A 27006-nucleotide genomic window follows, 5' to 3' on the forward strand; every position below is an offset into this window, starting at 1 on the left:
TGAACCACATTGCATTTACTATAATCCAGCTAGCTCTGGGAGTAGAGAGTTTTTCAAAGTTTTAAATTTTTGTTGCAATGCATTGCATCATTTTCCACTTAATAGCTTTTGATTCAGCTTCTGAAAGCCAGCCAGGGCGCTGGCAGAGAAGCTGGCCATGAAATGTGGGTGAATTCAGTTTCTGGACTAGAGGAGGAATGAGGTATTTTCAGGTTCATCCACCATTGTTCACATGATGGCCAAATTCCAATAGAGAATGCCTGAAGCCAGATCCACATTGGATTTTAAGCTCCTAAAACCTATTTATGTGCCTTAACTCCCACTGAAGTTGACAGGAAGCTAAGCACCTAAATAGAAGTTACTTTCACAGATCTTGGCCTGGTTCCCTATGCTCATCTGGCTGCAATGCTAATCAGCCTTTCCAAAGCTGGTGGATGGCTCTGAGATTAAGTTTTCATTTGAGAACCTAAATGAAAATAAATTCCTGGTAGAAAAGGCACCAGGACTGTGAAAAGACTTGGATCAAGTTGAACTGGGCCAGTGGAACTGGTGAGAACCAACAGAAATATTGGGAGAAAAAGTCTTCTTCTCAATACAAAGATAACCTAAGGGCAGGAAAGGACAAACACACACACATACACACAGAAACTACTGAGAAAGAAAGAAGTTATGGCTTTCTGTAAAAGACTTCTGTGGAAAGCAATGACTACAGCTGTGCGGGCCGGGAACAGAAGACAGTAACATGATAGGGCATAGTTCCTAACAAAGTTAATAAAAAAAAGTCTGCCTACAGAACAGCTGCTTGTAGCTGGAGTTTGGATTAAAAGAACAGCGGCAGCCTAGAAGTCTGTTGGGTGGTATTAAGAGCATCAATAGGAGGAAAGTGAAGAACAAAGTAGAACAGATAGCAATGGGCACACAACCAAAAGACTTTATAAAATGGAGGTATCTGCAAAGAAATGTAATATTCTGCTTTGATTATTAGTTTTTGAAAGCTTAGTTGCCCAAAGGAGTTCTCTAGTTAAGCTGATAACCCTGATCAACTAAATACTACCTTAGTATAGATTGCTAGCTTCAGGGGTCATGATATAAATTCCTGATCAGTATGAATAAGGACATCACAAATAGGTCACAAATGATTTTACTAACATAAAAACACAAAAACCTGCAGGCTGTTTTTCCCGTGACTTGGGACTGATACTATCAGACATGCTTTAAAGGAAATTGCACAGTTGAAAACATGTCTTTAAAAAGCCTCTCTGGACTGTATTTCTTAGTCTTTGGCCCATTAGAAAACAAGTCTCTAACTGTGGGATCTAAGCATTGACAAATCAAATCCTACAAATCTAGGGAGAAACGCACACCTTTAAGCTAAGCTTAGAAAAGCTGTGAGTACTCGTGTTTTAAATTAAGTAAGCATACTCAGCTTTCCAACAAACTGGACCACTGTCTACTATTCAGTAAACAATATATTTGATCTGTAAATGCTTTCAGTGTCAGCTTTGTATGTATATGTCACTATCATTTCTTATACATTAATGCAGAGTTGACTTAGTCATTACAAAAAAAAATTTCTTTCATCTTACACTATATGATTCTTCTATTTTTATCCAACTGCTTATAAAAATAACATCAATACAATTTCATTGGCAGCAACCAAGTGATATCTGCATTGGTCTAGTGAAGATTTGCCATCAATATCAAAGCCATTAATTTACATTTGGACATAACAACTAATCCAAAAATCTAAAAAAAACCTTCTCCTCATTACATAAAGAAAACTGAAGTTTGGGAAACAAAAGTCAGTTTCAGTCATCTTGGATAGAAGTGTTTCAAAGATTCTTAGTCATGATTCACTCCATAATTTTTGGATGCTTTCACTTTAATGCAGTTTGGAAACGTGAACTTTCAGCAGTGATTGAACATATGTGGAGCACAGCTCTTATCTGTAGTAGTGACAGGGGACACTGAAGCTCTTCCATTTTCAATGCTGTGACTCTGCAGTAGGTTAGACATTCTGGATAATCAGGCCAACACACTGCACTGTGCACTGCATTGCATACCATGCTGGGGCCCTGAAGAGCCCTTTAGGGTACAAGCTTAAATATTTCTTCCAGTGCATTATGGTCATCTGCAGTTCTCAAGTTAATGAGGAAATCCATGCAACTCTAACTCAGAGCTGCCATGTCTTAAGAAATGGATTTATGGTGAAGGAAATAGAGAATTTGATTGGGTATGAAGATGGCTTTACGCTCCTGCTATGTTTTGTGCAGGCCTAGATGAAACAAAGGTCCATATTTTCCAACGTGCACTTCCATCCTGGACATACAAATACAGAATCTTTAAAGGCTTTCCTATCCAGAGACTAAAGACATTTTGTGCAGAAGTAACAAGACGATGTTAATTTGCTACCTGCACACCAAAACACCTAAGAAACTTTCCTGTTACTAATCCTTTGAGACACTACTCCTTTATGCACATGACATGCTTCTGTGTATAGCTACAAGTTAGTTTTAGCCAGCAAGATTACGCACAGATTAAATTAAAAAAAAATGCTTTTTGGACTAATTTCTAGTCATATTTCTTTTAAATGTAAGTTATGAATGAATCTCTGTTTAGTAGAAAACAAATGGTAAAGACTGTCACCATAGTACAATGGGGGCCTCAACGTATTCCAAGACACTGTGTTCACTTACAATATTAAGTAGGACTAGCAGTAAGGATGGAAAAATTACTCTGCACATCTTAATATTACAATCAATACAATTAATATTTTCAGAGAAGAATAAAAAAAATCTATCAAGAAAAATCTAAATTAAAAAGACTGAAAGAAGCAGCATTCTTTTTGATTATTCACGCTTTGAACTCCCCAGTTGTTTTATTTTTATTCTTAACTGAGTTACTATTACACTTGTCCCACACTTGTGAGTTAACTGAATCTTCACAGCTTTAGCATGCCTTTTGGAGAGCTTTCCTACCATTTTAGGCTCTTTCTCCCTTCTAAAAACTCACTCAACCTTAATGAAATTTTATTTTAATATATGCATTGTCTTGAAAATAATCCAGGGATAGCTATTCAGTCATAAAATCCTAACACGTTTATGCACATGCACTTGCTATATTATCTTTCATATCCATTATAATATATTTAATCACAAAGTAATACTACTGCTAGACAGTTTTTAGAACATACTGCAGCCTGCAAAAGGTGGTTTACCATGACAATGGAGCTAGATTAGACACAAAACTACAAAACTCCTCATAAATTTAATCTTCATGATTCACGTTTAACTGTACCCAGAGATGAACAAGTTTACATAAAAAAAAAAAAATGCAAATAAACTTGCTAAGAATGTAAAGGTCAAACAGTATGCAGTGAGACACTGAGCCAAATTCGATTTCACTTTATGTCAGAAATAAATGCATTGTCAGTGACTCAGTGCTGGCTACATATGCTGTGACTAATCTTAGACTACCATAAATAAGAAGCTGACAACAGCTATAAAACTGTTTCCATTCCCATCCATGAATCTCCAGTTCCTAGTACCCAGTCACTACAAAACAATTCATGCAAACACACGGTGAAGGAAATGTCCTAATAATAACTAGTTTGTTGTAAATATGACTAAGCAACTACATGTAAACCAATGCTAAAACAGCAAGAAAGGGTCTGCTCAGTGTTATGTGGCAAAAGAAAACCCCCAAAACCCAACCTGTATTGTAGTATAAATCCTATAAATCCTTCACTTAGGAAAACTCCCCGTGATAAGACTCATAAGCCACATGTTGCTACAAAATAAAGTATGTTCTTTTTTCTCCTGCTAGGACAACTCTGTGTTACATATACCACAACAGGCTAGCAGTCTGCCTCTCAAGCTCAGGCTTAATACCACATCCACAGCCCCTCTAGGCTCTCTTTGAGCACTAACTAATAGCCAACTCCAAATTTCTCAGAAATAACTATAATTAACTTTCCTAGGTTCCAGGCTTCTTTAATAGTACTAGAAGCCTTTCCCACATCCTCCAAGAAGTGAGGAAGCCATGAAGCTTCCTGTTGTCTGTACCAGAGGGTAACATGTCTCTTATAAGACCATGTCCAACACCTGAAGGTTTTGGACAAGTCCAGTTTTAATCACGCATCAGCCCACCTGTCTGCATACCCATTCCAGTCTTGCTCGAACTGTGAGACAGGGTTTGCTGGTCAGAAACCCTGATTTAAAAGAAAGGGTAGAGAGTTTCAACTGCAGTTGAGAACTGTACTTAGATGCATGATCACATGCATCCATGTTCAGCACAGTAGTTAAGCTCACTACAGTACTTCCAGCCAATGCTGTGAGATAATGAGCATGCTTATCTCTAATACTTAACAATTCCTTCAAAGGTGGATTAGAAACCTTGCTGATGGACAGAAGTTTCTGAGCAAACAAGAGTGGATTTCTTCAGGCAGAAGTCTTAAATCACCAAGGAGCCAGGCAGAAGGGATCAGAAAATGGCAGAATTTGTAGGGGAGCTGTTGCTTTTGGGGAATTTAGAAGGAACATTTTTACTATAAACAGTTATGACTGTGCCACATATAGCTCAAAAATAGGAAATGTGTCCAGGCTTTAGTGGGATGGATAGTATTATGAGGGTCAGTCATCAAAGTACAACACTGGCTGTTTTCATAATGTTGGTCATATTATACCAGCAAAGGGCTGCTCTGCTTGTCCTCATTTGGAGCTCAGCCATTTGATCTGGAAACAAAGCAGCAGTAATTCAGCTGGTGATACAGACATGGTCTAGATTCATTTAGACATGCACATTCTCAAGTCTGATTGTAAGAAATCTGGAAATGAAATCTTGGAGAGATCCTCTTAGGAGAGATCCAAAGGCTGAACTTGAAGAGCTGCATGCACTCAGGAAGACACCAACAGGAAGTCTAAGCATAAGGGTAAGTCTGACCTCCTCAAAGCTTAGATGTCTGCACAGGGTTCTGCTGTCCTCCTCCACATGTCAGCCAGAACCTAAACCCTCTTGCTGATACAGACTACCATTTGACAGAACTGAGCAAAATGCACTTTTTCAGTTGAAATGTATATGAGAATGAGAGCTGCACCTCATCTTTTAAGTCATTCAATATTACAAAAGCTAGGTTTCATTTCTAAGCATCAGAGGATACAGTTTTGCTTCCCCATTCCACCCCCATGCTTCCTAGTGATCCAGCTGTCCTGAATGATAGAGCTCCTCAATTCCACTGCATGAATTGATGCCACTGAAGAAGGGAAAAGAAACCCAAACCAAAATAAATGTTGTCATCACTCCTGTAATTCAGTAGGAAAGTGAAGTCTTTTTTTCTGGGTCCTGCTTGCTGAGCAGTATTTTTTATTTTTATGTTAAATGATCACTGAAGAAGAAAAAAAAAACCCAAGATTAATCTCAAGAGTAGAAATCATCCCTGACTGGGGAAGAGAACTGAAACAGGAATTTGCTTCCTGGAATGGGACTGGGGTTCCTCTCCACTTTCAGTTTAGAAGCTAGGCACATAGCTATTTACACAGAAGCAACACTATATTTTGCATATAATTTCATCTCCAGGTTTCAGGTTTCAAATGAAAGCACAGTCAGGATTAAATGAAATGTGAAGTGTGCATGCAAAGAGAAAGGAAGACACACTTTGGGTGACAATTTTTTACTCCAATGCCAAAAAACCTGCCTACATTCTTCTTTGGATTTAGTTCACAGTTTTCTTTCTTGTTAAAGGTTAAAAATTACTATCCATTGACAGGAATGACAAAGTTTGCTTGAAGAAGTCAAATTCTTCTTAGCTGCACAAACTATGAACAGCTTTATTGTCAATCAATGCAGTCATAGCATTGGGCTCTGGTAGAAATAAAACAAGAAAAATTTTGCTCCCAGGTTTTTTCTCAGATGCACAATAGCAAATATGTCAAGGGCACTGTGCTTTACGCAGAGATTATAAGACAGAAAAATAGTAGGTGATCAGAAATTAATAAAGTAGCCATTCAATTTTAACACAGAAAAAGGTAGTCTGTGCTTTTTAAAATGGCAATTAATTCTCAACACCAAGTTTATTCTAAAGCAGGAGAAAGAGTAAGCCCTGTTTCTCTCATCCACAATTAGCAAGAAATGTAAACAACAGAAGGATTTAGTTGCCTGAATTGAAGCTGGTATTTTAGGCCTGTGTGTTTCATAGTCACCATTTAAGTTAAATAGGATTAATTTGAATAATTTGTTACCTTTTTCTGGAAGTGTAGTAGCATTGCAGATCTGTTCTTCACCACCACCAGCAGATGTTGCAGCTTTTATTTTAAATTGATAGGTAATATTGGAAGGCAGATTTCTAAAAATATGCAGTGTATCATAAAATGAAAAATTTGTAGAATTTCCTTCAACTGTTATGATGTAATGAGTAATTACACCATTGGATGAAGCAGGAGGGTCCCACTGCACCAGGATCGATTGCCAACTCGTTGCAATACAGTGAAAATTCTGAACAGCATCTGGTACTTAAAAGTTACACACACACAGAAGATTAACATTTCCACACAATTAAAATGATAATCACAGACAATATAGGGAGAGAAGCAGACCTGATGTTTATAGCAAGGGTCAAACTTTCCAGTAGCAGACAAATTGATAAAAGAAACACACTGAGAGAACAAAAATATGTTTTGGTCCTTATTAGATGGCTCATTTCCAATATCTGTGCTGGAGGAAAGGAAACAATGCTGCAACTAGCTGATAAAAAAGCTGTAAAATGACTAGACCACACTCCTGTGGGCAATGTCTTTCCACCATTTTTTAAGAAACTGCCACAAGTATGGAATGTCAGTGATGAGACAACTGAGGGATGACCATGGCTTTTGGGCAGGACAACCTCCAGCTGCAGGGATCCAATTGCCAACCCGAACCAGTTCAGCAATGGTCCAGATGTCTCATGGTTGTAACTTCCGGGTACAATAAAAATCATCATTTCTCCTAGAACCCCTGCTTTATCAGCTCTGGAAAGAATATTTCACTGGAAGCGTGGTCTTGAAAAAAATGCAGTCACCTCATGGGATATTTTGATACTTCATCTGCTCCCTTTGCTGTCAGTTTAAAGGAACCTGGATGTTCAGACACAGACCTCTAACCCATGCTAGTCCCCTGGCACTCACAGCCCTTATTAAAGTACATGAGCCTGGGGATCACTCTGACCTGGCTAAGGAGCTACAGTTTTGCACAAAGGCCTGTTTCGCAAACCTGCAGAGCTCCCTGGCTCTTTTTAGTGAATGCTGAATATTCACTTTCATGTAATACAACTTTTCATTTTGAAACAACTTTCAACTTCAAAAGATATGTAGAAAGCACAAGCCAAAACTGCACATAATTAATCAAGCCTGCTATATTGTGTAGTCCTCCCCAGTTGTCAGGAAGAATAAGACCTAACAAGTAAGGATATTTAGTGGCTATCTTCCCTTCCGAAAATAAATTGTAAAAAATGTTAAAAATTTGTATTTGTTTAATACAATTTCCAGATTATTTGCCAATCTTTTGTCCAGCTGCTTTTAATAATGCTAAAGTTCCAGTTATTTTCACAGGGATCTGAATTAATGCCTTGATCTGCAAAGACTGATATCTACGTAATTTTCCTCCCTTTATCTGTGATGCTATTAAAAGATTTATAGTAGCCGTATAAGCCTTTCATTTCAGATGAGGACATTTCTAATTCTATACTTCCGACATCAAACTTCAAACCCAGCCTATCCGGTACAATAGGAATGTGAATCAATGTTACAAAGGCAGAAGACGATGAGATAGTGTTATGTTACATTTTCTTTGGAGAGAAGAGGAAGACTGTTGTTCAGCCATACAAGGAAAATACATATAAACAGAAATGCAACTCAGAAAAAGTCATATCTAACCTGATTCCATTGTTGTAAATTGGACAGCATTACTGAACTGATTGCCATTCCCAAGCTTGGTAAATGCAGAGACACTGATAAAATAGGGGCTAAATGGTTCTAATCCAACAAGGTTTGCCTCATGGTTTGAACCTGAAATGTTCTTAAAGAAGGAAAAATTATTAGTATGCAGTTAATCTGCGTAAACATTGTGGGCCTCACCTTGAACCCACTGAAATGAACAGAAGATTTACAGCCACAGTCTTGCCTCTTCTACTCTGAGTAGCTTTCAGTCAAAGTATCCATTGAACTCAACAAAAAAGAATGCAGGGTCAAATTCTTCCTTTCCCTTCTCCTCTCCCTCTTCCATTGTGGCTCACAAGGAAGATATGCCAAGGGATGGTATCATAATTACCATAGTGTTATTAGAACAGATTAACTCCACATATGCCTTTTCTTTACCAGTATTGAAAACTCATGTCACCTCCCCATTCCCACATCACCCCCTCTCAAATTCTACTTCCTTATTACATCTCTGCAGCGGAAGACGTCCTGGACCATAATTTCTCATTTCTTTTACTCTACCTTAGCCAGACACAGAGACTAAGGAAGAGCTTTGGAAAAAACTAAAAAAAAACACAGTTCAGTTCCTGGTAGGTTTTTTTCCCAGAGCAGGCAAGGCATGTTTTGTGTAAATGTTGAGCAAACTATAATAGCAGCGAAGAGCTGAATTTCAGCAAGAAAACCTTGTGAACATCTTGTGGGATCCAAGTTATAGGAGAATTACGGTTCTTAACTACAATATTTCTATATAAATTGCTTTGCCTGTCTTGCTGCCACAACCTAAATCTACTTTCTTGTCCATGTAAGATCACATGAAAAAAATGTAAGGCACAGCAGATGCATTTGAGTGCTCCAGCCAGTTTCTGTATTCTAATTGGGTTTGAGTATGCCTCAGATGGACAGAAGAGAATAATCTTTGGTGGTGTCCATGAGTGCCCAAAGAATGTGTTTCCAAAGGCAGCTGGCTTTATAAACCATTGTTTCTATTCTTGTGCTCCCCTCTTCCAAGGACTATGGAAGAAACTGGAATGACGCCAGCATTTGATTCCACAATTGGGAATAACAGCAGCCTGTATAGGAGGCAGCACAGCAGGCCACAATGATTTCCACAATACATACACTTAACAACAGCACAAGCATTTCCTTGCATGTTCTGCAAGAACTGTATTGCTGAGGGAGCTGGGAACAATGAAGCTCCTCACAGTTCCACAGGTTCCTTACCTGCATGTCTTAAACTCATATCTCACTGCAGCAATGTCTTTTCTCTGAAGCTTTTACAAGTATCTCTGATGAACAGAACATGCTATATGATTCTATGATTCTATAGTTTCCAAGCCTGAGATGCAATCCTGGCCTCAGCCTGCTGCCTTTACAGTCTCTTGATGCCACCCAAGCAAACAGATTTAAGCAAATACAAATGCCTTGGTCAATTTTTGTATATAATTTTATAGCATCTATTTCAGTTAAAATTTATTCAGTTATCCTTATTCTGCAAAAATAAAAAATGCAAACCTCTAAACAGATTTTGCCATTTTTCAAGATGACAAGGAATGTCTTTCTTTTTTGAATCTCGAAAGTCTGCAGATACTAAATAGTGAAACAAAGAAATCCACTAAACAAGCAGCTTCTGTCATTAGCTAACATAAAACATATATTGAAACATGACCTAAAGATTAATAAAGCTCATCATTAATGAAATATTAGAAGCTCAAAGCAAATTAAAATCTAAGAATTCTTTTCTATCTAATTTTAGAAATTGAATTACAGGAATGGTGGGCGCCTGCCTTAATAAATAGGAGTTTAAAGGAGATTCGTAATTCTATGAGCATAACAGACATTTAAAATATTTGTCATATATTTTATTCCCAGAGCATGAAAAGAGTATTTTAAAAAATTAACCACTGTTAATGATAAACGTACCCGATAAAATAGTTTTCCGGTGTTGTTTTGATAAATCTTAAAATTATAGCTCATAATAACACCATTTGCTTGGGGACTTGGATCCCATTTTAGCCACACAGAATCTGCAGTGTAGTTGGCAATGGTCAAATTCTGAGGTGGAGCTAATGGCTCTGCAAAAGAGAAATGCTACTGAGTTCCAAATTACAAATAATCCAGGCAAAACCAAGCACTTTGGAGAAGCAGGACTTTTGTTACCATTTGTAGCTAAACTCAACAAAACAGTACTTCCTTGCTATTTACATATTTTTCTTTCTCTTTGGCATCAAACAAATTCCATTAACCTGGAATACATGTTTAGTCAGCAAGGGATCTTTTTAGAGATCTATTAATCTATTCATCACTTAACCCCATTGTGAGAACTAAGGCATTTAACAAAAGTCGTATCACATATATTGCTGGAATGCAATCTACTTCACTTCCTACATCACATATTTAGTGCAACTCAATATACATTTACAAGATCTATCATTTACCATGTGGGTGAGAAGAGGTCCATGTAAAGGAGACCTGTGTGAATGTGTCAGAAATACTTCCAAGTTTTAGAATTTCTCAATTATGTGGAGGTATGAAGAGAAATGTATTGATGCTTGCTTCAAAAGCCCTGACACTTGGCAAACTGCAACACATTCCAAAGGCAAAAGACATTTCTCCCTGGAGTTATTTTTGTAATCCTATGCAGAATGTGACCTCCTCTTGCACACTGTGGTGGGAGGAGGAGAACTCAGAAAACACTCTCTTTGTAGTGTTTCCTTCTTCTGAAAGCTCTTCACACACAGACCAATGGAAAATGGATCTTTCATGTCAGCTTTCTCCAGATCTGATGTTCAGATCTAAGACAGACGCAGTAACATATGGCAAATATTTCAAAGTTGGTTACAATTGAATTTGCTCACCTGACTCATCTGTGTAAAACTGAAGCATGGAAAATGGACCAAGTCCTTTTATTGTTCTTGCAGCTGCATAAATGCTGTATAATGTGAAGGGTAGAAGGTCTTCCAAGATGATAAAATTATTGGTGGTAGAAAATGAGCTATTCCTTTCTGGACCAAATAAATTTAAATCATAACTTGTTATAATACCACTTGGCTTAACAGGAGGATCCCATGAAAGCATTACTGAGGTAGTTGAGAGGTTTGAAAATGTTTTGATTATAGGTGCTGATTCTGGAACTACATGAAGAAATAAGAAAAAGAAAAACAAGGATAACCTCAGGAAAATATGAGTTACAACAAAAGTGTCTTTAGATATCAATTAAAGTTGTGCTATGACTGGAAAATTCTATTTCATGGTCTCAACACAGAATGTCTAGCAGTTGTATAACAAAAAAGCTTTAAGTAATATGAGAAAAATAAACATAATCTTTTCTGGTTTTCCCCTTCTAGAAAGCTATTTAGTTTTTTCTTCTACATTTCCTTAGGAATGAATAAAATATACTTATCTTACCATCTTCATCAGTTCTTATATGCAAACTTAGAGCATGCAGTTCAGAAGATCCTTTATCAGTGGCTGGTGTGATTTTCAGAATGTAATCAGTATATTTCTCCAGATTGTCAAAAACGATGCTTGTGTTGTAAGTAACGAAAGACAATACCTTACTGGTTCCCAGTTGCAATAAACTTAGAGAAACATGAAAGAAGACTAAGCCATTTGGCTGGGATGGTGGAAGCCAGCTTACATTTACAGAAGATGAGGAAATGTTTTGACAGACCAGATTTTCAACAAAACCATCTGGGACTATGAAAGATAATAAGCAAAAAATAAATGCATGGATTACAGCAATAAAGCATCCAAAACTAAAACAGAAATAAATATTCAAAGTATTATTAGTCTGTAAATTCCACTTGTAGTATTTTTTACAACTTTTAAAAGTTATTTATGTTTCACTATCAAAAGCAAAATATTTTGAAGGCATGTATGAACAGCCATCTATGTTAAATTTGTTTAATAAAAGTCTTAATGATGGTTGAAGACAGTATTTGTATTGCTGGTATCTAAAAAAGCCGCTTGTGAACTATGTTTTTAGTATTAAAAGAGAAAGACTCAGATCAAAATGTCTTCTTTGCAAAGAAAAGTACTGCAGTACTTACTGTGTTTTATTTTAACTTTGCCATCATAACAGTAAAATAATTTTTAAAGTTAGAAATATTTAATAAATAGAAGCACTGATATATACTGAGCATTAAAAAGGTTATTAACTTACTGTCCTGATCTGTATAAACGTCTATTATTTCACTGGTTTTGTTTCCATCTCCAAAAGCTGTGCTTGCAGTTAACCATAATGTATAATGGCTGTATTTTGCCAAGTCATCCAGAACTGCAGACTGGGACATATTGCCATTGCTGTCATTACCATAACATGTGAAATTCTAAAGGAAATAAAATAAGTGTTGCCATCGAAAATGTTATTTATTCACTGATTTCTCTTTCCAGTTTCCCATTTAGCCATCACCACCACAAACAGATGATTCACCTTAGTGTTCAGGAGATACAGACCTAATTTGACTCCTAATGAATCCTGATTTTTACTGAAATACTCAAGTAATTTACTGTATGATGTCTGTTGTTACTCCTTATAAGTACGACAGAGTATATAATTGACTCCTCCTGTTTGTATTTGTTGACTGCCAATCCACCTTTTTATTAAAGCACATTACATCTGTAATATTGTAATGCGTTTATCCATGTTGCAAACAAGAAAACAACAAAGTATCATCTACTAAGTGCCCATAGATTGATTACATGATCACACATGTGACTTCCTTGCCTGATCTGAATGATGGAAAGCAAAGGACTTTCTGCATAGCAATGTTTTCATGGTGAGCTGGATTTTGTCCCCCCCGATGCACTGCCTAGTACACGTTCCAGTTATTTAGCCTGCCCACAATTTTTGGTGTAACATCTTATTCACACACTCTGTCACCTTAAAATCAAAGCTGGCTTTAAATTAATTGCTTTCCTAAAACAGAGAGGCTGCAAGAGCAGACCTGCTGAAACAGGACAAAGGTGACTGTAATGTTTGCATATTTAAATTCAGAAATACCGCATATAAACATGAGCTTACTAAAACCACATGCTAAAAAATGGGTTATAATTCTCTTGAAGAAAATTCCTGCTAAAGAAGCCACTGTGATACGCTCTACCACTTGAGTCTGTACTGAGTGCAAACTGATAGTGCAAACTATCAGTACTGAGTGCATACATAGTTCATTATGCAATCTTGAGGACTGCCACCAATACATATCAATTTACATAACTAATGTCACAGTTCACCAATTTTTTGTACAGATAAAATGATTATTCTTTTTTCTGCAGAAAGCAATAGGTGATATCTCATTTATTACCTGAGATTTTTACACCAATATCTGAGGACCTAGTTTTGCCTACAATCAGTAGCGCTCACATAACATAAGTAAACAGTTTGTCAGTGAAAATGTAAGCCTTTGTTTTGGATGCAGAGGAGACGCTGCACAAATTGGCAGTATAAATTTTTACGTCCACTCCTATTAACTTATTAAAGCACACTGTTAGGTTTGTCTGAAAGATGAGGTTAGGTGAACATCAGTCAAAAAGCAAAGGAATTTCACCTTAATAGAGGACTTTCTTATAAACATAAATGGAAGCTTGCACCATCTTCATGTAACTAAACAAAAAGGGCTGTGAAGACCTTTGCTTTACATTTGAGTAAGGTAAGAGACAGAATCAAATTCTAAGGTATTTAATTAAACTTTTCAATGCTCAAGCACAGTATAACCTTGTGACCCAGAAACACCACTTTACTATCCTCCTATTATTATTAGATATTGTAATTATTAATAATTAACTTTTTTGCAATATCTAATATTTTTAAAATACCTTAACTAATTCTCTGAGTTATCAAGGTAAAAATGTCAAAAGGTATTATAATTATTAATAATTAACTTTTTTTGCAATATCTGATATTTTTTAAAAGACCTTAACTAATTCTCTGAGTTGTCAAAGTAAAAATGTCAAAGGTACCACAGCAAGTTTTGATTCTAGATTTAATAGGAGTTTACTGGTATGAACAGCTGAAAATCCAACTCTTAGTTCAAAAAGCATACCTTAACAATGTAGTCAGCTGTCCAGCACTTAGGGACTCAGTGAACAAATATGAACACTATAACAATAGGCTTTTTGGTGGTTCAACAAAAGCTGTTTTAAGTGGTAGTTCCCTGTCTATGTGTAGTCCAAGGACTGGAGATTACATGAAACTTCTGATAGAACAAAATAGTAGGAAAGAATGAACACATAATTAAGAGTAAGGGTGAGCAGGAAGATGTGGGTACAAACTGAGAAAAGATGGAACTTGCACTAATTGTACCCTGGGGATAGAACACTATAGGAAGTTTTACAATTAACTATGGCTACAGATGAAAGCAAACAGCTTGGGATCTTTGGCTACAGCTGAAGAAATTCTTCCTTCTGTCTCTTTCTTCATCCATACATGAAAGAAGTTTTGACATAGCAAAGTATCAGATTATTAAAAGCAGCTAAGTGTAAGCAATACACACAGGCCATGAAAGTGCCAGCAGAAACTGGTATCTTCACCTCAGGAAGCAGTAGAAATTGCCACTGGCATAAAGCTGTAACTAGTTGTGTACAGGCAACACAGGGCTGCTGTTCTTCACTGTTAACCTTTTCTCCTTGTTCTGTTTCCTTCTTCAGGTTCATTGTATTACACCATTGTTTTAGACTATCACATACTTAACTCTGGTAATCTGATGAGAGTGGTGACACTAAGAGGGCTAATCCAAGCCATCCCTCAAGGAGCATAATCTACACCATTCCAGTATCAACCTAAGTGAAGAAGATGTTTCCTTTTTATGTGCAATAGTGTATTTTAGGACAGTTCCTCTTTATCCCTATTTTGCTCATACTGGTAAAAGAAAATCACTGATCGTTAAGTTAATGCAACACATTGCTTGCATCCCTTGTCTGCATCCTGAGGACAGACCAAACTGAATTTCACTCTGAACTCCATCCAGTCACGTTCGCTCAGGTTGACTTGAAGTACAACGGATGGATGTCTGGGGTCTATTGTTCAGTCCCTAGAAGGGCTGCGGGCTTTTTTTGTCTACTTAGCTCCTGGTTCTCCTGCATGATGTGCCAGAGCAGGACAGTTGTTATCTGTACTGAAATTCACACCTTTCTCACTTTCTCTCCAATAAAAATGTAAGTATAAAAAGCTTGAATAAAAGAGTTTATTCAAGCCAATTATATCAATTATAGATCAGTATTTAGCAATGATACAATTACTTTCATAGACTCTGCAGCTACTAATTTCCTGATTTTAACATATTCATAACCAGATTCTCATATATTCTCAAACTCCTCAGGCATGTTAAAGCCTGTGTGTGAGAATTGAGAATTTGAGACAACAGAGTAGCATTAGCTTTAGTATGACTTTAATATCTATTTCAGATTATGAAAACATTGGAAGATGTTTATTTGCTTGATATTCTTGAGCATCAGCCAGGATGGTTTTTCCAGCATCTAGAAGATATGCTTTAAAACTTTGTCCTCTGTTACTATGTCCTGAACAAAGAAGCAGATGAAAGACTACAGAGAATGACTGCCTACAGCAGCATGTCTGAGAAGGTGGGGTTCCTAGAAATTTGAAAAGATCATACTTTTTTAATTTACCTGTATAATTTCCAAACTGAAAATGCAGTTTGGAGAAACATAAGCAGATTGGTGACTTAGATGCAAAGTATTCAGCTAAGGATTATTTCTTTCCAAGCTCATGCAATACAAAACTTACGAAGACATCCTGCAGCTATAGGGTTATACTCCTATGTTACAGATAGTTGTAAACTGTATGTGTGCATACACTCATACAGCTTATAACTATCTATATATGCCACAGACCCTCACCTTGCTGGGCCAGTGATACTTTGCTCCATCTTCCCTATCTTTTTCTTTTATTTCCAGAGCCCTAGGTACATCCAGAGGTATTTTAGCTCTCAGTGAAACAGTTTCAGCTTATTCCACTGAGAGTGCCACCTTCCTAAAGGCAGGAATAGCCCAAGTCAACAGTCTTCCTCTAAAATTGCTATTAAGAATTGAATAAATGTAGACACTCTTCATCAGATGGGCTAATTCAGGTATAAAGGTTTCTCCAGGGATTTGTTAGGCTAAGAAAAATGCTACCAACAGTAGTGTACCAACAGTGCAAGCACAGCCTGAAGCTCTGAACTGTAGCACTTATTTTAATCTCATCAGAATGTCAATTCATAGCATGCCTGCACCTAAAACTATGCAGACAGAGCCTGGCAACCACACAACTCCACAGAAGCTGGAGAAGTGTATACACTGAAGTATGACAGCAATTACTCAGTCACAGGTATTTGCAAAATTTTTTAACACTTTTTTCTAGTTATCCTCAAACACATGCATACCTCACACTAGATATATCTTGAGCATGAGGTTATTCAGTAGAGGTATTTTTTCATGCATTAGTTTCTCCATGAATATTTCTTTCTTTTCTTCCACATGTATAAAGCTTGTGACCAAAAACCTGTATAGGAAGCTTATTTCTTCTTATAAGGAAGCTTATTTTTTCTTATTGTATTTCTGTATCATAATATATTTTTAGACAGGAGAATAGAAAAACTAGGTATAAAATTAATATATGTGGTGCATAACTAAGGATGAAAGTAGCAACAGAAAAACCTACATGGAAATGTGCAGATCAAAAAAAACCCCTACAAATAACATTTTGCCTTTTATGCTTTAATTGAGGAATCTCAATATCTTTGTTTCAACATACAGAACAGTAATTTCCTTTGGAGAGTAACAAAAATATGAAATAATAATGTATTCACTACTTAGATATTGTCTTCTTGCTTTCAAGAAGCATGTAAAAACATGCATTAAAAAAGTAAAACCAGAACTGTTATAGAAATGTATTCAAATTGAAAGATTAAACTTAAATAAACAATCTTAAGGATTTGTAATGAATGCAATGTCTATCTATGTTGTGCATATATTGGATGTATGTGTATATATACACGTACATATAAACTTTGAGTATATATAGAATATACACAAGACCTATTTGCTTTAATACTCAGTTAGATGAATGTCCAATGAGAGGCACAATTCCAAGATATCCTTCTGTCTTTATAAGTTTAAAAACTGCCTTGTGAGAAAGGACATATGAAAAAAACAATATATTGTTAACCTTAAAACTGATTTCATCTTTAAAGAATCATTAGAACACTTTATTGAATTCTACAAAAGAAGAATGGGAAAAAAAAAAAAGCTTACCTGTATGAATATGCCTGAATTATTTTTGAAGTAAACTGAGTAATACAGTATATTTCCATTAGGCTTTTGAGGAGGAGACCAGAATAGTATTACTGACGTGGAAGTAAGGTTCCTGTACACAACATCTTTTGGTGGATCACTTGGTGCTGGAAGAATGTTAAGTTCAGCATAACTAACTCAAGGTTTTGTACATTTTAGTGCCCAAGAAACATCCACTGTAGGTTTGACAACATCCTATGTTAAATGAAATAAATTTCTGATTATGGTATAAAAAGTGCTTCTGGAAACGATGAAATAAAATAGGAGATGTAAATAAATTCTGAAAATGCAATGTTTTTAATTCTTGTTTTCATACCTGTTTGTATTTAGCTGCATTTGTAAGCAGATACTCTTATGACATTTGTCCTGTACTCACAGTTTTGGGCACATAGTAAGTCTAATTTGCAGCTATGGAAGTTGACTGAGGCCTCTACACTCTATATATGCTTATAGGAAAAAAAAAAATTATTTCATGAAAACTAAATTAAAAGCATTGCTCTCCTTTTGCTAATGATAAACAGAATTTAGGCTCCCAACTCAAGTAGATATTTCAGATACATAAGCCTGGACAGTATAGGCATTTCTGGTTTCTCCTCTTTCATCAGCCTGTTAAATATGGAGGAAGGACTCCTTTATGTCTTCTTCAGTTTGCCTCTCCTCCTAACAGAACGGCAGCATAGGGGCATATGGTCTTTTTCAGTAGCACAGCAATGTAGGAACCTCAAATTCAGTTCCTTAAGTTGGTTTAAGAGAATTCAAATCTGTATTTCTTGCCGTCCAAGAAAGTGATCTACACAACATGCTGCAGAATACTGAACACTATAAATTACCTTATCTCTCTTGCTTTGTGCTCTTCAAGTTTGTATAAAATACTAAAATATTAATTTGAGGGGGAACTCCTCAATCAGTTCCTAAAAATCCTGCCCTAAAAAGTCAGTTTATGTTTCCACTAGAGCTTCCAGAGCAAAGATAGGGAATATCTATAGCCTGATGATTTAGATGAGTCTTTTGAGGGATGGCTTGGATGGCTAGTCCCGCCAGTGACTGTGTGTTGGGAAATCAGTTTATCTATGCAGGATGTTTCTGAAATATGCCTGCATACTACCCATTTTGGAAAGTGTTATAGCAAAAGAATTGTCAGGAAAACCAGAAACAATAATTAAATTGAATGACTTTCAAAGCACAGTATATAGTATGATCCTTTACAAAAGTCATCTACTGTGTTGAAATTATAAAGTCATTAAAAGATACAAATCACTGTACACTTACAGATTTTATTTTCAAATTAAAACCATTTCAGACTTGTGAGATAGACTCTAAAGAGTAACTTTTGTATTAGAAGTCGTACCACAGCAAGATAAAGCAGAGCTATTAAAATAGTTATATAATTAATTTGTTTCAAAATTTAAAATGAATTTAGTTTAATCTTACTTGTCTTGAAGAGAAATGCGAAGTTTTGCTCAGTAAATTAACAGAAATACCCATCATAACTTTATAGAGCCATAGATATATGTACAGACACACACACAGGCAGGTAGAATGTCTCTTCTTGACCAGTCAAATGCCACTCCTACTTCAGCAGCTTTATTAACTTAAATAAGGATGACAGAAATGTAAGCCTGAATTAAATGAAAAAGTCATACTATACATAAGCTTACCTCCTTCAGAAGTTCTGAATGTTATAGTATCGCTTTTTATGTTCCCATCTCCAAATCTTGTACTTGCTGTGAGGTAAGCACTATACTTATAGTTATATTCCAGGTCTGTGAACTGCAATGATGTTTCTGTTACATTAACACTCCTTTTTGACATCTTATTCCTAAAGAAAAAGTTGTTTTATTAATTCTATCTACACACCATTTCTGTATGTATACAACTGTGGCATACAACACAAAATTGAAAAATGCAGTATTGTGGTAACTATAAATATCTTTACATTTAAAAAGACTGGGATAACTTGTCTTTTATGATGACAAGCACACTTGTAGCATTGCATCATAACAGTGCTCTTAATTTTGCGTTAAACCCCTCCCCCCCCAAAACCAGAACAAAACCCCCACAGAAATACATTTGTAAATGACATCAGCAAAGACAATGATTATAGAGAATTTCAAGGACAAGCATGTACATCTAGTAACTACTATCAAATGGTTATGTAGTACCCCTGGGAAGGACACAGTAGGGCATAACTAAACTGTCTCCCTGGACAGGAATAGCGAAATATAAAAAGATTATAGCAGGAGGCATGCCCTACTGTGACTCTGTGAAACTGGTCAGAAGGCTGAAGTTATAAATGGAATAATAGAAGATGATATGGAACAGGAATTAGCTGGTGCTGAGTTAATTCTGGTGGAATGTAGCAGGGGATCAGAATGGAACTCTAGTCAGGTCAAAACCCGCCTAGAAAGACTGTAAGATCTAACATTAATAAAACACTGGTATTAGCATAGGTATGAAATGATTATCAGAAAGTAAAATAAGATACAGAAATAGCTAACCTGAATTCAAAAAGTCTGCTATTCCTCATTAAACTAATTTAATCTTTTAGAAAAAAAAAAAGTAGCAGGGAAAAAAAGCTAGCTAATATTCCATTCCTGATTTCTGTATGAGTGCATGCCCTGTATCTTTAATGGGATTTTATACAGGGATGATAATGTGACATGTAAAACTGAATATCTTGCTCCAGAAGTCACCAAGGAGCTCTTCACAAACAAGAGAAAGAGTTCTAATTCTAAAAAAAATGAGAAATGTTGATTCAAAATTAATAGATGGGCTGATTTTCATCCTTTGATCAATAAATGAATGTCCCATTAGCAAAGATCACTGTCTGATACTCCTGAAATAAAGTTATATTACTCCTGAAATAAAGTTATATTACCAAACTATTGGAAAGAGAAAACATGAGAATAAAAACAGTAAATTCTCCCTATCCCTTTCAGATTTTGAGTGGAATGTCTCTTGACATGGGAAATGCTCTTGGTAACAAAGAAGGTACACTACATTTTTCCCAAACTTCTGACATTTTGAATAGTCAGCAAAAAAATACAAAAGGTTACTGCTGCAGTTATCAAATTCTATACAAAGAAAAGACATATTTTCTTGGTTCTGTGCCTAATATATTCTTAGTATGGAAAAACATTGCTGGCTATAATTTAAGTAAGAAGAAAATCCACAGCTTACTGTTGCAAACACTTCTGCCCTGAGTAATTGCATTCTTATAACATCTTACTTTCCAAAAAAACATTCCCAAAAGCAGGCACAGTTAGGAAGAACAGAATAATGCCAAAAGGCAACAGCTATATGAAAGTTCAGCAATTTTGTTAATATGCCATTAATACTCTAGAACTGCAGACTCAGGGAGTATGAATACTGTAGACTTAAGGCACACAGAATGTTGCTTTGCTGCCTGCTAGCACCCAAAAGTACCCTGTCCTGTGACAAATTCTTTGAAAGATAGTAACAGTGAAAACATTACAGATATTACCCTTATTATACTAGTAGTTGGGGATTCTAGTTGCAAATACATTAAAGAAAGGTTATCAAATTCTTTATAGCTGTTCCAATATATTTAAGGGAAGGAACATTTATTTAATGTATGTATTAAATTTCTTCTTTCTGCCTTATTGAGAAGCTCTGGGATCAGCAATCTCCCTCAGAATCTATCAAATGCCTCCCAAATGCAGCAACTATGGCATGGCAGTTTACCTTGTCAAATCTCACACTACAATGCACTTTGTGAAATTGCATAGACAGTTCTGTTAAATACTTAAAATTTCCCTCTTCTCCCTTTCTCCCTCCTTCCCCCCCTCAAAAACACCCCAACCAAACTCTGAGGAAGAAGTGAAGTTGTGACCCCTTTGAAGGCAACGGGAGTTTTTGTCTACTGTCATTGCCTCAAGATGATACCTAATACCTCTCTAATTTTAGATATGGCACAGTAAGGACAGATAAAACAGAGCAAGGAGAATGTGGAAGGATAAAGGACAAGGCTTACTGCAAAAAGTCGTGTGGTTGTTTGATTTATATATTTAGAAAGATGGCTCAATCAACAGTTTTAAAAAAATAATTCTTACTAACTCTTTTGCCATAATAACAAAAGCAATAAGCTTTAAGGCATTATAAGGATGAAAACTTGTATAACCTCAAGTCTTCGAACACAGCTTGTATCAAAACCATAATCCTTATTGGGAATTAACTCTTCCTTAGCCAGAGGGCAGTCTTTAATTTAGTGGGGTTTGTTTTTGTGGTTAAAGAGCACCAGGCCTTGCCAATACAGGAAAAATAACCAGACAAGCCTAATTTGACTTTTCTGGAAAGAAGAGCTTACTCCTGTTCCCTTTATCACCTCTTAACCAGTAGCTATAATTAAAAAAAATAAATCAGTAGGAACTGAGGCCAAACCCTACCCCAAAACTGTCAAGTAACATTAAAATAATAAATGTAAGCTCAATAGTAGTGTGCTTATAACAACTGCTGATTTGCACATCTGGTTCACATCTCATAAGGTGCACATTAGCATTTGCTTCCTGCACCTTCGTAGTAGCAATAAAATACTGCAGATAAATGCAGTATATTAAAAGTGATCATTAACAAAATCTCTCTCCCAGCAAAAGTTATACAGAGCTTTGAAGAGATACCACATCACTAGACTATTAAGTTATACAGAGAGTAGGACAGAAACTGCAAGTTTTAAAGTGACAAAACTTTTGAAGGTGAAAAAAATCCCAGGAGGAATGACAGAAAAAAAATAGGGAAAAAGAAAGGGTAAATAGAAAAAAACCCAAACAACACAGTAAATAAACCCATTTTAAAATACTCATTTGCTACGAATATCATAAGTACAGAATGTAATAGTAGTAATAACTGATGGCAATACAAAGACTCTTAACATTGCTCTTACATGCTTTCCACAACAGGAATCAGTATTTTTCTATTTTAAGATTATTTCAAACCTCCTTGACAATTTAGCATAGGCTTGTGTCCTAACTTACAATGGGCCTAATCAGAATATAAGGAAAATAGTCACCATGCTCTAATTTAAATTTTAATTCATTTACCATAACATAACCTTTAGAAAAAAAGGTTAGAAATGCTTACCAAAGTTTTAATACCTCGATTTTCAGCTAATACATTATATCTGAATTTCTATATACAAAAGGCTAGTATTTTAAGTGCTGGATGAATATTTGCCTTCCAAACACGTGTAATCAACACATTGTGTAAGAAAAACCTAACATTCCTGATAGGTTACAGATTAATATTTATTCTTAGAACTACTTCCAGAAAATCTTACCAGACGTAAACTGTGTAATAGAGGATAATTCCATTTGGCTCCAGCGGAGGTTTCCATGACAACTTCACAATGACACCCGACAACTGTTTTACGGAGAGGGATTCTGGAGGAGAACTTGGAGCTATAAAATGAGAGAACAGGACACAACATCTTGTTAAACAGCTAAGATCGATGGGATGCACAGCACCCTTAAATAGGTTTTTAATTATTTGTGATGGAAAGTGAACTTTGTACGACACCGGTATACTACCCATCAACTACTGTTAAAGCGCAGCTTCTTTTCCGTTTTTGTGACAGATGATAAAAGAAGATTTTGCATGGTGGTGTTAGAACATCTGTTTCTGTGATTCAATGGAAAAAGTACTTCATGAGAAAACAGAGCAACGGGTAGGTCACAGTGATTCACCTACCATCCAAATACATTGCTGTGATTTTTTTTCCCCTTCTAATAAAAGCGAGAGCTTTATAGGTATGAACACATGTAAAAAACAGCAAATAGTTCCCGTGAGGAAGAAGAAGTGCTGTAAAGAATTATACAAAGCACCAAAAGGTGGGAAAATGATTAAGCATGGGATTGAGAGATTATAAAAATGGGGGTAACTAGGCAGTGGTAAAATCTATTCACTCCATTAAATAAGGACCACATTCACACATTTAACATGTCACAAGGGAAAATACAAAGACAGGCATTGACTGAGACTTAAATTAATTTTAAGATGAACTCTACACAACACCATATCACAACTGTGTAGGGAAACAAGAAAACGAAAACGTTAGACCGTGTTTGATTTCATTCTGCAGTTCATATAAATAATGTTGAGAAAAAATATACCTATGTATGCGTTAAGTGATATAGCTTCGTATTAGCATGTTGTAGAGAAGTAAATCTTTCTTCATCTTGATTCACAGATATATGTATCACTATGAAGTAATATTAGAATTACTTTTGTTTTTCTCAAATTAAACCAAAGAGCATCATGCACTAAAAATTCAGGTCATAGCTGTAGTCATGCATGAAAATTGAGAATATGAGCACAGCTATTAGCAAATCTATGAAACATTTGGTCTGAACCTTGGAACACTGTGTTCCTCTGAATAAAGAACATGTGGTGTATTATAAATATTGTTTTTCAGTTGTTGTTCTATCTTTCACTATTTCAAAATTTGGCATAAAGGTTTCAGAACTCTCTACATTTAAAAGAAAAACATTTTTTATGAACAAAGGTTCACTGAACTCAGTGAATGTCTGTATTTACTAGCGAAAAATGATGACAGCTGTATTTAGTGTTTTACTTGTTATATTATCCTCAGTGGCTATATAATAAAAGATCTGTCATACTGTGAATGTCAAGTCTTTTTGGAATGTCTAGTTCATGCTACAGTTCTTATCCAGTGAATATTTTGCTGAAAAACAGACTCTACATTCTTCTAAATAAAAATACTCTATGAAAAAGATGTGTTTATCCAAATTTGCTGTTCCCAGTGTGCTCCAGCAACACTACTCTTGAGCAAAGGCTTATTACTGACAGTATGAAAGTAAGCCCGTCAGCATCTTAGAGATTTGCAAAGATCCATTATCATCAAAAGCTGGATCTTAGGCAAGTCAGTGCTCCCTAAGACATGAAAAGAGACTTAACTGGGGAATGGTTGATTGGATATTTGTGTCGGTGCTACTTTAGGCTATATTCCCAGAGACTTCCTCGCTATGCAACAAAGGACAGATAGACTCCTCCAAAATCTGAGTCACAGCACCTAAGCTGAGATTCTGCTTTGAACGTACATCAGGGTTCCCCTCCAGAAACAATAGAGGGGACCAATGATAACTTTCTACAACTAAATTGGGTACTGAAAGTACAAACATAATTTTATAGCTCCTGTGAAGATTTATGACCCACTGTACTAATTAGCAGGGATGCAATGACTGTGTTCTACCCTCAATCTGCAGTGCAGAACACTCTCCTGCTCGATTTGGAAGTCCAGAACTACAGATAATGGACTTTGAGCATTTTCATAATATTAATAATTCTACATCTATACATGTGTATCTCCATATCCATCCGTTTAGAAGAATCCACAAATCTCCAAAAAGAAGAACCAGAAATGTCCCTGGACCATTCAAATTGCCTTTTGGTGGTTTTCCCTTTCTCCAGCTCTTACACATCTAGAACCAAACACAGTATTTAACCATGTGGTGTATTAGATTAAAATAACATTAGTGAATTAAGATTCTTCAAATTAATAAGATATTGGTAAGACCAAAATATCCATGCATAGCAATCATGCCATTTCACATAGCTTGTACTCATAAGAACATTAAATAACCAATAGACAGACAGATAAAGTTTCTGTGTAGACATCAGTACAGGTATAGATAGGTATAAGTATAGGTATAGATATCAATACAGAGATATAATTGCAAAAAAAAAGTATGCAAAACCAACACATATCTGACATGAAGTGCAAGAATAGTTTAGGACTACAGGCAGATGATACATTGCAACTTCTGTTCTAACTTACCATCTTCATCAGTCAGTATATGCAGAGGTGAACTACGAAGGCCCTCCCCCACTGTGGTACTAGCAGACACTTGTACAGTATATTCTGTATATTTCTTTAAATCTAAATAAAGAAGAAGAATTCGATAAAACAACCATCCACTGGGCCAAATTAGGTTTTTGAATGGACCATAAGTAGTTCTGATGTGGCCTATAATTTACACTGATCTGTGTCTTTAGAGACTGAAATATGCATTAACAAAACTTGAACACAAAGTATTCTGCATGAACAAGACGGGGCAAAGCCCTACTTAACAGTTCATACTTCATATTCCTAGAATGCTTTACAGTTTGTCCTTGGCTTTACTCTGAATATCTGCTGGTTAAGGTACTGAGTTCCCAGCATGCTGTGTCATGCCTCAGTAATAACAACAGAACATAGGAAAAGATGCAAAGGTGTATGGAATGGGAAGGATTTCTCTCTATCCAGAATAAAAGAGGAAAACGTACAGAGGTGACTTGAGTGTTTACTTTGGTACGATGATAGATATGCAAAGAAATCTATTGAAGTTCCTTGTATTTTAAATATCTAAAATACAACAAGATTTATATTGGACTATAACATTTGTGCCCCATTTCACTATATTATGGCACGTCACAACAGGCTATTTCTCAGGAAATGTAACATGTAACTTTGTATAAGGACAAGAAGAATGATATCCAACCAATGAAATAATTGATCTGCATCAGCCTGTTGATCCATTCTCAGAACAAGTTACAGTTGCTGTTAAGTTCCACATCATTATATACTGGCCTGTAATACGTAGTGTCATAAGAGTACTGTTTATGATTCTTTCCTCAGTTCCATTAGTCCTCTTGAGATATATTGTGTAGGTCTGTATGATTCCATTGGGAACAGATGGTGGAAAAAATGATAATTCAATTTCCATGGATGAGATGTTCCTATAGGTTATGTTTTCTGGCGCAGAATCAGGAACTAGAAGACAAAATTTAGACTCGTAGATTACTGTCAGCTTCATTGATTTGTTAAGCATTTCCCTAAACCAGTTTAAATGAAACACATTGTGAACATTTAGATTTTTACCCTATTTTTTGCATAAAATAAATGCTAAAAGAGGCTAATTGGAAGATCAAAAACATGTCAAATATACACTGTAACAACAAGGTACAGGTCACTAAAAATCTTAACAGTTAAAAAACACTTTAGCATGACACTAAACTTTCCTTCTAACACCCCATTCTTATCACTGCAGTTCTCCAAGTTAGCCATTGGTAGGAAATTTCCCATATTGGCTGCCATAATTTATACTTTGTATCATCATTTGCATTTATTTCCTTTTCCTTGGGTTATCTACACAAACTGTATAAATAAATACCTGTATGGAAAAACAAAGGAGCCTAACATATTGCTGTAAGGGCCCTGAAAGCATCCCCCACTTCTGGAGGGACAGCAGTAGCATAGCTGAGGACTGCCTCCTTGCTCATGACATGCTCCCAGGAAATGCTGCAATGAGGCTGCAGCCAGGGCTGACTGCTGGCCCTGGGAACTGCTTTCAGCTGGGGCTCTCGTGCTTTGCCCCTGCCTGAGCTACAGCTCCTGCTGCATCCCTACCATGGCTGTGCTTGGCCATGGACCCACTGATCTAGATCCTGACTTGCAGACTGATGTTGCAGCCTGACCTTAGGTTGGCCCCAACACTACAGACCTGCTCAGCTGTCACTGGGCTGCATCTGACTTGGTATCACTGAACCTGCTAACTCACTTTCAAGGCTCGACCTCAGAGCTGCTTCATCTATGTGGACTTTGGCAATCTGAACTCTAGGCTGCTCTGGCTGCCACCCCCAAACCTCCCCTGCTCCCTTCACTGGTGGTTGGTTGGACAAGCCCCAGCTAGTGAGGATCTTGCCTTACCGGCCCAGGGATGCTCTTGGCTCCCCATCCCTTACAAAGCAGCTGGCCCTT

The 27006-nt window shown here is 36.3% G+C and overlaps 1 protein-coding gene across 5 annotated transcripts in view; it reads right to left on the reverse strand.

The window, feature by feature from the left end:
- Positions 1-27006, reverse strand: part of PTPRQ (protein tyrosine phosphatase receptor type Q) — a 129299-nt gene that overhangs the window by 53504 nt on the left and 48789 nt on the right. For all 5 annotated transcript variants that reach the window (XM_057429397.1, XM_057429396.1, XM_057429395.1 and 2 more), the window contains exons 32-42: positions 25837-26019; positions 25045-25146; positions 22528-22648; positions 18893-19053; positions 17196-17341; positions 12109-12274; positions 11352-11642; positions 10802-11077; positions 9867-10018; positions 7905-8046; positions 6237-6506 (exon numbers count right to left, since the gene is read on the reverse strand). In XM_057429397.1, coding sequence (XP_057285380.1) covers positions 6237-6506; positions 7905-8046; positions 9867-10018; positions 10802-11077; positions 11352-11642; positions 12109-12274; positions 17196-17341; positions 18893-19053; positions 22528-22648; positions 25045-25146; positions 25837-26019 — 2010 coding nt within the window. The remainder of the gene's footprint in view (positions 1-6236; positions 6507-7904; positions 8047-9866; positions 10019-10801; positions 11078-11351; positions 11643-12108; positions 12275-17195; positions 17342-18892; positions 19054-22527; positions 22649-25044; positions 25147-25836; positions 26020-27006) is intronic.

This window comes from Pezoporus wallicus, unplaced genomic scaffold (genome assembly GCF_028554395.1).
Source record: "Pezoporus wallicus isolate ANWC-B61680 ecotype Strahan unplaced genomic scaffold, APGP_CSIRO_Pwel_v1 contig_5069, whole genome shotgun sequence".
NCBI lineage: Eukaryota > Metazoa > Chordata > Aves > Psittaciformes > Psittacidae > Pezoporus > Pezoporus wallicus.